General features: G+C 36.5%; 2 protein-coding genes across 2 annotated transcripts; one reads left to right on the top strand and one right to left on the bottom strand.

Moving 5' to 3' along the window:
- Window positions 1-6: 6 nt before the first annotated feature.
- LOC112001124 (AUGMIN subunit 4) lies at window positions 7-4033 on the bottom strand. The gene is made up of 10 exons (XM_065779841.1): window positions 3787-4033; window positions 3597-3644; window positions 3371-3496; window positions 2355-2696; window positions 2093-2192; window positions 1723-1768; window positions 979-1239; window positions 846-897; window positions 207-284; window positions 7-131 (listed from the first exon to the last, which is right to left on the bottom strand). Exons 1-10 carry the CDS (start codon window positions 3925-3927, stop codon window positions 54-56), a joined length of 1272 nt encoding a protein of 423 aa, XP_065635913.1. The 5' UTR covers window positions 3928-4033; the 3' UTR covers window positions 7-53.
- Window positions 4034-4380: 347 nt separating this feature from the next.
- LOC112001125 (uncharacterized) lies at window positions 4381-9007 on the top strand (the record flags this gene model as incomplete). The annotated part of the gene is given in 6 exon segments (XM_024033293.2): window positions 4381-4422; window positions 4752-4876; window positions 6617-6786; window positions 7378-7455; window positions 8061-8205; window positions 8312-9007. Coding segments are annotated over 6 exon segments (974 nt in total), but the record flags the coding sequence as incomplete, so codon positions are not given.
- Between the last annotated feature and the right edge of the window lie 2534 nt (window positions 9008-11541).

The raw sequence follows: 11541 nt of genomic DNA, 5'->3' as shown, positions 1-11541 counted from the left end.
GGGGGGGGGGGGGGGGGGGGTGTGGGGGGGGGGGTGTTAAGGGCAGTAAAAGTTCATGTGGTTTGGTGATCTGGTAAGCGTTTCAGGTCCATCTCAACTTGGTGGATCGTCCATTGCATATTTTCCAATTTCTGTTAGGAAGTCATGACATATTAGAATTGCCACAGGAGCCAAGTAAATCACAGCATACAACATATTGAAATTACCTTTACAATATCATGGTACTGCCTTGCAATTGTATCAAAGTGAGGATCTACACCTTGATACTCACGAAGACGTGTAACCTAGAAAAAAAAAGTTGAATCAGTAAAGAGAGGGACATGAAAGAGGGTCGAACCATTTAGGTACGGTTTTGCATCTTAGGTTCCCCAATTGAATTTAACTACACGGTTGCATTAATCAATGCAACAAAAACGTCATCTTTTTCTAGAACAATTAAATTCAACTATATAATTCATAGGTTAATTCAACCACATGGTTGAATTTAATTGGGAGACTTAGTGTTTGTTTGGATCACGGTGTGTGCGTCCACGTCTGACGTTTTTGGCCTGAGTCCAGCACCTCTTGCACTATTCATGGGAATGAACAGTGCAAATAGGCAAAGGCACAGTAATTTTATTTATGAACAGTAACATGAAAATCATTTTTTATTGTTTTCAGCAAAATAAGCGGTATCCAAACGCACACTTAGTGTACAGCACCTAATAAATTGCACCTAAGTTTGACCTAAAACAGATTACGATAAGGGGGATCAAATAGGAGGCATGCCATCATCAGACACTGGCTTAGCAAATCTTCAGAATGATACTTGGATTTGAAGTAAGAAAAGGAATGGAGGAACTTACTGCTTTATTATATGCAATTGAAGCTTCTTCTGTAGCCTCAAGAAGATACTTCCTAAAATAGACTCAAACTATTAACAATTTTCCCTCAGCCAAACTCGGCACTTGCAATCAAGAAAGTATTTTTATGTAGTACCTTATTTTATGAAGTGCTGGTATTGACTCCTGAGTATAAGTTTCAAGCAGGAGAACATTCTCCAAAACCCTGAGAAGTGATGGCAAAAAGTAACATCTATTAGAACAGGGACTTGGGCTGGCAAAAATTATTGTAATTATGAAGCAGTTTTTGTGCATATAAAGCAATCTGCTTATCCATAAGAGTAACATATTTATATATACAGGAGAACAAATGAATACCATAATGACAAATATTGGTGACTGATGGTTGTGTTCAGTATATTAATCAAACCACCAAAGTATGCTGAAGGATCACAAGCAAGTCAGCAATAAATACCAAAAAAAAATGACTATAGATTCAATGGCTAACAGTCCACAGACCTTGGCAAGTGTCAAATACTGCAAAGTTGTATAGAAGGAAAAAACAAAACACACACACACACACAGAGGTAAAAGTGACCCAATATTATCTTTAAAAGCCAATTTTAGCTACAAAGCTTCTGTAACTGTCTTGTTCATTAAAGAATCCAAAATTCAAGAAAGTAAACTGTTGGGGACCTCACATATATTCAGGCCACATTACATTTTCCTGAGAGGAGAAGCTATCCCCTAAAAGATTTTTTTATTTTTATTATTATTATTATTTTTTTTTACCAATAGAGCTAAAATTACATGTAAAACAATACACTAAAAATGGTTAGCAGGAAAAATCTCTTTAGTTAGAAGAGAATGCGGTAAAGAATTGTATGAGAGTAGCACAAACCTTTCTGGAAGCCGTGAACTTGAAGTTTGATGCCCAGATGATGAGTCTGCATCAACACAGGCAGGGTAATGAGATGCATGTAAACATCACAAATGTAAATATACACACAATTGACACTGTGTATCAAGCTCTTAATACAGCCATTGTCCTTGTATAGACTATAATGGGAAGTCCTCAGTCAACAGTTTAATTAACAGATCACATCTGATTTTTCACATGGACATATAAACGCTACTTATCACCAAGAAATAGATCAGAGACATGCATGTCATGAGGATATGCGTGGGCTATTTTGGACTTATGTGGAGGAGAGAGAGAGAGAGAGAGAGAGAGAGAGAGATAGAGAGAGAGAGGCACTAATATAACCTACCAATGTCATCCATTACAAAGGCATCGGCTAACTTTTCACATTTAGCTTTTAAACGAGCCTCAATCTCACGAGAAAGACACATCTGATATTCCGTCATATCCTACAATTTCAAAGTCAAAGGAAGTTCTCAATTTCAATTTCCAATGAAAAGGTTGACATAACAGAATAACATAAAGAGTAAATGTTCAGAGCTGAGAAATGAGAAAAGAAAAAAGAAAAACATCACAACTGTTTACACGCCTTTCCAAATGGGGTATCATACCACAGATAATGGTGTTCTTTGAAGTTGAGTTTGCCATAAATAAGCAGGTGTGATTCCAAGATAGCGATTAGGAACACCGCCAACTCCAGGTTCCACTGCATCACCAGCACTAAGAGCATTATTTGTCATACTAGCAGTGCTATTTGCAGTTGTGTAATTCATTGAATTTGAGCTTGAGCTGATTGTGAAACTGGTAGCTGTACTATCAAGGGAGCTTCGTGACATTATACTGAGTTTTTCAATGTCATCCTCATGGATTTCACCATCTTTGGAGATAAGAGGAAGCCTCAACTTTTGAGCTGCTTCTGCAATGACCATTCGATGCTCTAATGTCTCGTATACCTAAAATCAGATACACATCATGTTGATGTCAATTCCACATGTGGAAATTCCATGTAAGAAGAATAACCCTGTTGTCTTCTGTACACATTGGTATTACACACATCCACCATAATTAAAAGGACCATCATAAAAACACAATGCAAATAATGACATGAAAGAAAATCATTCATGAAAAACCAAAACCCACAACCTCTCTTTTCTTGATTTGTTGATTGTCCTTCAAATGCAATGGAAGTACATAATAATAAACTATCGATTCTCCAAAAAGCTTGAGCTTTTATGAAATGGTGAATTTTATGCTTTAATCGAAATTTTAACACTTTCCCTCATGTGTGAGCCTAGACTCCCCTTTAACTAGAGATAGGGTTCAAACTTAGCCTTTTAGGAAATGATGAATTTAATCATTTAACCATAATTCTAACACAAATAAAGTAGCATACTTACTGATGTCACAAACAAAACGACACAATTTTTTTCTCCCAATACAGGTAATCCATATCAGATTCACAGAATCCATATCCAATCCTAAAACACTACTTCACAATACAACTTCAATTTCCTATCTACTGACAACATAACACACCAAATTTCAAAACAAAATGAACTGAGCATTATATATATATAGTATCTGCATTGCTCTCAAATAAGAACTTTCTAAACTATAAAATCAAAACCTGAGGGGAGTTTATCAAGCCGAGCTGCGGGTATAAACCCTGAACATCGCGAATTCCTCCCAGATTACCCACCGAAACTGCCTGCTGATACTCCTCCACCATCGCCATCGCCTCGCAATAGATCGCCTACTCAAAAATCCACCACCAAACCAAAATTATTTCAAACACATTTAAACCAAAAAAAAAAAAAAAAACATTGAAAAAGAAAAGCAGTTAAAAACCTAACCATTGCTTCCAAGTATCGCAATCTTTCCCTTGACATTTCCTCTCTCGCCTAACCAATTCATTCAAATTTCAATATCAATTCAAAAACATGAGTTTTCAGAAAAGGAAAAGGAATGTAACGCAGTATTTGAGTAGAATTTTCTGAGCAACCAAACAAGAGAGAGAGAGAGAGAGAGAGAGAGAGAATATACGAGTTGGAGGTCGAAGAAGGCGGGTTTGGGAACGAGAGAACCATCAGGAGCCAAGCAATGGCGTTCCAGCTGATCGATCACCTGTGCCACGTCAGCCGGCAAGTTTTGCCCTCCTCCTCCTCCTCCTCCTCCTTTCACCATTGTAGTGTACGAAGAAGACGGTTTCAGATCCCAGAAACGGTGTCGTATCTTTCACACTCTGATACAAGAAGAAAGAGTAGAAGGCTCAGTAAAATGGAACTATAACTACTACAGTGTTGCAACCAATAACGATTCAAAATTTTCAAAGCCTTAGATAAATTTACTAATTTAACCCCTTACAAAACGGGTCAGTGCTGTTTCGTATGAGGACATAAATGTAATTATATTTTTTTGTCAATTTAACCCACCTTAATTAATTAAATTCAATTATTGGATTTTCAAATTAAAAAGTGGGCTTCTTCTTCTCTCTTCAAATTCGTAATATTTCTCTCTCTCTCTCTCTCTCTCTCTGATTGGGGATTTTTGTGGTTTTGATGGAAAAAGGAAAAGCTATGAAGACCGTTACAAATTCCTTGGAGAACCTAGATTTGAATTCCAATTCCAATTCCAATTACAATCCTTCGAGGAAAATCACCACCTATTTCCAATCCTCTAGTATGTTCTCTCTCTCTCTCTCTCTTATTTCAAACTAATAGCCATTGCTTCTTTCAATTTATATGTTCTGTTTGGTTGCTGAGAAAATCAAGGAAAGTAGAACGGCATTTTGATAGCGGTCCATTGGTTTGAAATAGAAAACTTATTAGTTATTTATTTATTTATTTTTGTATTTTAAAAATTGTTTTAGGATCAAGTAGAATGAAAGTCAAGGCATGGACATTTAAATTGAATAATTTACTGAAATTTAATGATTCATGTTACTCTCTATAGCACGCTAAAACCGAAAATTTTTTAGTATTTGTTTGAACTTATTTTGTACATAACAGGACTACTCGAGAAGAAAAAGACTCCGACTTTGGTTAGCTTGTGCCTTGGAGTTGTAGGGAAGCATTTGGAGGATGTAATTGAAGACTTGGATGAGATTGCCATCAATTTTCCCGCGGATATTAAGGTTGCGCGACAAACTATTCTCAATTTTGTATTTCTAATATGTTTGTATTGAGTTTAGCATATACGTTCTATATATGTATGAATGAATGAATGTATGTATGTATGTATGTATGTATAGGTTTGTGTAAGCAATAGGGCTTCAGTCTTTGGAGGGATGTTTTATGTAATGGATATATGCAGACATCACTTTCAAGTACATGTAGTGTCTACATGTGAGTCCCACATTCACGTACAGATAATTTTTACTGTCCTTGGCTTTTGGCTTTCTATTGTACTAGTAGTGCATGCAGAGAATTTGTGTTTTTGGGGTGGGAGTGTAGGAATATTAAATGTTTGTTTGTGCTTTTGATATTCCCTTCAATCTTTGAGCAAAGACGTGTTTCTCAAACTGCTCAATCATATGTGCTTTCCCTTCACTGTTATGAATTTATCTACACCTTAGGAGATATTTTTAAGTGTGTGTGAAAGATATGATTAAACAGTGTAATAATTTTAGACTTGAAATGCTATAAGATTGTTGTCTATGCAAAACCATGAATATTTAATCCCACAAGAATCCAGAGTATGTTGTGGAGAGAAGAATGTGAAGGATGATAAGATGGCAATAATTGGGGACAATTATAGGCAGATGGAATAAATATTTATTATGTTTTTATGCTTTTGCATGCCTTAAAACGTTGCCTGTACAGCATATGAGCCAGTCCTATCTTGGTAGGGCATGTGTCTTAAGTGCATAAGTGAAGATTTCATATTTCTAGCGAAAGAGAATTCGAAAGGCAAATAAATTATAAGATTTTAGATTGAAGTGGGTTACTTTTTAGGTTTCTAAGACTAGAAACTCTAGCGGAAAAAAATCATGCACTCATATAGAAAGGCCTTGTTTCTTTGTGCTTGTTTTCTTATTATATAACATAAAATTACTCACAATGTTGGCAGAGTTCCATGTGCTCTTCAGCCACTAGCAACCTTATTCTGTAGGACTTAATACCTGGAGCTGTATTACATTAAGGAAATTTGAAATGAGAGAGAAGAATGAACATAGTAATGTGAAACTGACTCATATGTTTATGTTATTACAATAGAAAACTTTACAGTTCAGGTTAAAACCAAGACATAAACTGTATACTATTAAAGTTTTAAGTTTGTAAATTGTAAGATTTGTAGCAAGACAAACTTAAAGATCTGTGAAGTTGTTGGCTCTGAAAGGAGAGAGGCCGAGTAAGTCACACTTGACTCCATTAAATGAAAGTCATAATTGATAAGTTTAAATATTCCTTCTAAGATCCTTGTAGCTCAACTAGCACCTCATGATATTTTTGATGGAGATGTTTGGGCTTCAAATCTCCCCTCCCCAACTGTTGTAACTATCAAATTATCAAAATAAGTTTAAAGATATATCAAGTCTTGTCACCTTGATGAAATCGCTTGGTGAAGCTCTTTTTTTATTGGTACATTACACATGCACCCAATGGGTCTTGAACCCTTGACCTCACTTTCCATCCCATTATTATGGGAGGAGGAAGTGCCAGTTGAGCTATAGCTCATTGGCCAATTCACTAAGTAAACATATTGAACTAGGCTGGGTTTTTGTTTTTGACAATCTTTGCATCCTCAAGGTTTTCAATGTTGCATATGTACAAGTTTGACATCCATCTAGCCAAAAAAAAGGCTTGGCATCCAAGTCTAACACTTAAAATCTTACTGTTCATTTATAATTTCTTCTGATATCATTGAAAAACAGATGGCAATGGCAGCAATTGCCAGGAGGAGGAGGCTGCTAAATGATGATGTTATCATCTCTTTGGCCGATACTTCCTGGGAAATTCTTGACATTTCTGGTTCAGATGTCTCTGATTTTGGCTTAGGAAAAGTGGTTGAAATATGCAAATCTCTCCGAGCTGTGGATATAAGGTACAAAAATTTGAATTTTCTCAATATAAATTCATATCTTTCACATTACACGGACCATCAGATATATGGCATGAATAATGGTTGAAATATGCAAAGGGAATGACTTTATTTATGTACTTTAGAGTTGATCCTTGTTAACTTAGTATTTTTTTCACTTTACATTAGACCATTAGAGATATGACAAACTGATGTGGACAAATAGACTACAAATGGAATGTATTTTATGTATGAAGTAGATGACTTTATTCTCAAAAATCTATTGTTATCAATAACATCATGAGTTGTATATTCTTTGTTAACAATCTCAGTGATAAGTTATATGATTGAAAAATTAATCACAGAGGCTAATCAGTAGAGATTTTGTGGGCTTTGAGATAGCGTAGGTCTCGCCAATATCTATGTACTCCTTCATCTAGACTTCCACTTGATCAAATGAATGAATTGTTAGATTTTGTTTTCTTCATTCTCATATACATTTAGTGTTTTTTTCACCTTCTTGAATCATAATGGGCTCAGTGCATAGTATGCCATCAAATATCTATTCAGTTTGGGAGGCTTTAGTTAAATTGACCTGGTTTTTCTTTTTTGCAGTCGGTGCGATAAAATTACCACCACTGGTTTTTCTGAACTTGTGCAGAATTGCCATTCACTAGAGACACTAAGATGCGGGTACACTCTTGTTCTTTAACTTTTTAAGCTTTTAGAAGTTTCAGTTTGGCTAATTCTAAAGTCTGAGCTTCATTGCAGAGCCTTTGATTATATGTGTTGTTTTAGGATGCAACTAAAATAACTGCACTTCTTTTTCTTTTCATTTCATAACAACTGAGAGTAGAAGGTACTAATTTTAGTTGATCTTGGTACCTGTTCTAAGGTGCATTGATACTCGAATCTGGTAACAAGATCTTTCTATAGTTTTTTCAAGAAAAAAACTCTAAGCTATTTTATATGTGGACTATATTGGATGAAAAATGCTGCTTTGTTAGTACGTTGGTGCATCATGAAACTTTTAAAAAATAGAACATAGGAAAAGCACTTGTTTTAAGTTCCTTAAGGATGCGAGAGAACTCACACTTTTAAGATTTGGTTGATGACTCGTACAATATGGAATTAGCTTCATGAAATAAAGATCTGTGATTAATTTTGTAATCATAAAACTTTTGATTTGAAATGTTTCTATTTAGTTCATCTGGCCGACTTGAGTTGGCCTAAGATATTGGATTTTGACTAGGGGTACAAACCTCATAACAGGTTATGAACTGAAGTTAATATTGCAGAGGTTCCCCAAGGAGTGACTACACTGCACGGAGATGCTTGAGCATATTTAAACCAAAGCTGAATGATGTGAATGGTGATTCATGGGAGGAACTTGATACCATGGAAATTTCAAATGGTGCAGAGTCATTACGTTGGCTTGTGTGGGTATGACTTACTCCTGTATTATTCTTTTCTTTGTCCACTGTTTACCAGTTTTTTTTCCCTTTTAAAACTATTCATATCCTTTTTTTCTTTTCTTTTTTTCCTGCAGGAAAAGATTGATAGAGATTCTTTGGAGATTTTGTCCACCGAATGTCCCCGCATTACAGTAAATCCCAAGTCATCACCCTTTGGTTTCAGAGGAGCTGCAGTTCCCAGGGAAGCATTACAAGGTATTACATTGGACGGTCATGTTGTCAAGGATATTGATCCCAAAACATGGGCAGTGTGTGGGTTCAACCCACAGACTGTCTCTACATCTCTTTCAAGCCCCACCGAATTGTCTGTTGCTGAAAAATTTAGACTTGCCTTTGTGGAAAGAGACACTCGGTTAGCCCCAAAGCGAGCAAAGAATGCAAGGCAACATCAGCGCCGTGCTGAGAGGGAGTGGATGATGACTAGTACAAGGGCCAAGGCAGTAGCTCTGGCCTCACAAGCCAGCAAATCTCTAAACAGTTGGAATTAATGTTATATTTGGTTTTATTACTCTGTGATGTGCCAGCTTTTAGTATCCATTTCTGTTGCTTTTGATTGTACAATGACATTGATTTTGATGAAGAAGTGCGGGTTTGGAGATGGAAGTAGTTCGCAACAAACTTGTATGCTGGCCATTCATGCCATATGAGGAAGAGGGTTTAATACTCCTGCTGTATTTAGTTTTGTCATCAACACAGCATGTCAGCTGTATGATGAACTAAAATCTTGCATTTATACCCTTAATATAGTTTTCAAGTATTCAAGACGTTCAGCCAATTGCCCTCCTGAAGAGAGAAGTATTCAAAATGTTGATCCAAGGGGTGTATCTCCTCAACCTTTCACTCGGTAAAAAAGATAGTATTCAAAATTTATAGTATGAAAAGTGGCAGAACTTTTTTTTTTAATAGGTAAGAAAAATTTGCATAAAAAGAAACTACTCCAACAAAGAGATGAGGTAAGCTTAGGAAATATGTACAAGCAACAGAGGAAAACAAAACAACTTATGTACAAGAAGAAAGTGAATCTAAAAACAGCCGAATGAATTTCATAGAAGTGGGAAATTCCCACGCACAAGACTAATCAAACAAAATGGTCACAAACAAAGCTAAGAACTTATCCCCAGATAGCATCGAATACTCAAATATGATTATTTCACTCCCTCCAAATAATCCACATCACACAATGTGATACCAAATTCCAAACATTTTGAAGAATGCTTCACCAACCAATTCCTCCAACCAGTCAATAAGTCAATAACTCTCTTAGGTAGAACCCAAGAACCACCAAAACATCTAAAGGGCAAAGATCCATAATTGACATACCTCACTATAACGTAGGAGCAGATGATCCACACTCTCCCCATCATTTCTACAAAGGCAACAACAAATCAACAATCCATAATAGTGAAACCTCTTTTCCTTAAATGATTTGTTGTGAGAACCTTCCCCCATGTAGTTGTCCAAACAAAAAAGACATGACGTGGAGCCTTCACACCCCAAATACTCTTCCAAAGAAAATGTAATAGAGCTAGATCCCCTCAATAAACCATAAAAAGATTTTATATCAAAATCCTCCTTTGACCCCAAACACCATCTCATCTTATCTTCACCCCAAACCACAACAAGTACAAGGAATAAAAAAGAAAAGAACAAAAGAGAAAATTATATACAAGAGAGAAGAATACTAAAGAATAGAGGGAGGGAGTCACTAATGTGAGTCCCCAAACCCGAGACCAATTAAACAAAAAACCTCTGAAAGAAGCAAGCAGCTGGACTCTCAAACTATCCACATCCTTAAACGTTTGCCTATTATGCTCCCTCCATTTATAGCTCATCAAGCACAATAGAACTAAATTCCAATGTCTAATGAGCTTCCCCAATCAATTCCACCAACCAAAAAAGAATATCCAATACTCTTCTTGGTAAGACCCACGAAACTCCAAAAGATCTTAAGGAAAAACACCACAACTAATTAGCCTTAGACAATGAGAAGTAAATGATCCAAAGTCTCCCCACAACAACGACACATGGCACACCAGTCAACAAAAGAAAAACCCCTACTTCTTAGATTGTCGTTTGTAAGTATTTGACCCCAAGCTATGGTCCAAACAAAAAAAGAAACTCGCTGAGGGGCCTTAACTCTCTAAATACCTTTCTAAGGAAAGACTACGGAGGAGGAACCTCGCAACTCATTATAAAATGAATGGATATCAAATTTCCCATTCTTCTTCAACTTCCATCTCATGAGATCCCCATTTTTAGTTGAAGGGATATTAAATTCCTAAACATTGATGAATTCCACCACTAAATCCAATTTCCAATCATTCAGATCCTGAGTGAAACAAACATCCTAACTCCTCTCCCCCCACTCCCTGTCTTGTCAAGGAAATCTTGACAAAAGCCCCTCTATTAAGGAAAATCTAATACAAAGCGGGGAGTCACTTGAAGAGGTTGATCCCCAAAGCAACAATCTTGCCAGAATCTCAATCTATTCCCCACCCCAATCTCAAACAAATAATGTTGGCTAAATGCCTCCCAACCCATTCGAATACCTCTTCATAAACAACAACCATGCACACCCCTATCCAACTTAGAAGTCCATCCCCTCATTCTTCCCCAAATCTTGTAGCTACCACCATCCTCCAAAGCCATGTCTCCTTAATCCTTTTTTTTTTTTTTTTTTGTTGATAAATAATGAAATTTCATAAATCAAAAGCTCCAAGTACACTGGGAGTGTACATGGAAAGGATTACATCAAGAACAGAAATACAATGATCAAGCATAACAAAAAAATTAGAGCAAGAAAAAGAATTGAAAACTAAACACCAAGCAAATAAAGAGTGGAGGAGGAGAGATTTAATTTTATGAATCGACCGTTCCGTCCCCTCAAACCATCTACTGTTCCTTTCCCGCCAAAGACACCATAACACGTAATGTGGGACAGCTCACCATAGGTCTATATTGTACTGTCTACCAAATGGACTCTGCCAAGAAGCATAAATTTGCAACACTTTAAGGCATCACCCAAATCACACCAAAAAGGCTCCAAACCATAGACCATAGCTCGAAAGCAATAGGACAATGAAGAAGAAGATGGTTTACCGACTTCCCACTTCTTTTACACATATAACACCAATCCATGATGGGTACACCCTTATTCCAAAATCTATCAAAGGTCAAAATCTTGCCTAAGGCAGCAATCCAAGAAAAGAACGCAACTCTAGGAGGGATGTTTGAGCGCCACACAGGTTTCCACGGGAAGAGGTTGTCAGGGGTCGAGAAGAAGGATAAATAGAACTCACTAACC

This window comes from Quercus suber, unplaced genomic scaffold (assembly GCF_002906115.3).
Source record: "Quercus suber isolate HL8 unplaced genomic scaffold, Cork oak 2.0 scaffold_219, whole genome shotgun sequence".
In the NCBI taxonomy this organism is placed as follows: domain Eukaryota; kingdom Viridiplantae; phylum Streptophyta; class Magnoliopsida; order Fagales; family Fagaceae; genus Quercus; species Quercus suber.
Note: the sequence above shows the minus strand (reverse complement) of the source record. Positions and strands in the feature narration are given on the sequence as shown.

Coding starts and splice junctions, on each gene's coding strand:
- LOC112001124 (XM_065779841.1), bottom strand. CDS start 3,927: ATGGTGAAAGGAGGAGGAGGAGGAGGAGGAGGGCAAAACTTGCCGGCT. Junction 2,697..3,370: donor GCTTGATAAACTCCCCTCAG/GTTTTGATTTTA, acceptor ATCTGATTTTAG/GTATACGAGACATTAGAGCA. Junction 132..206: donor AGTACCATGATATTGTAAAG/GTAATTTCAATA, acceptor ACTTCCTAACAG/AAATTGGAAAATATGCAATG.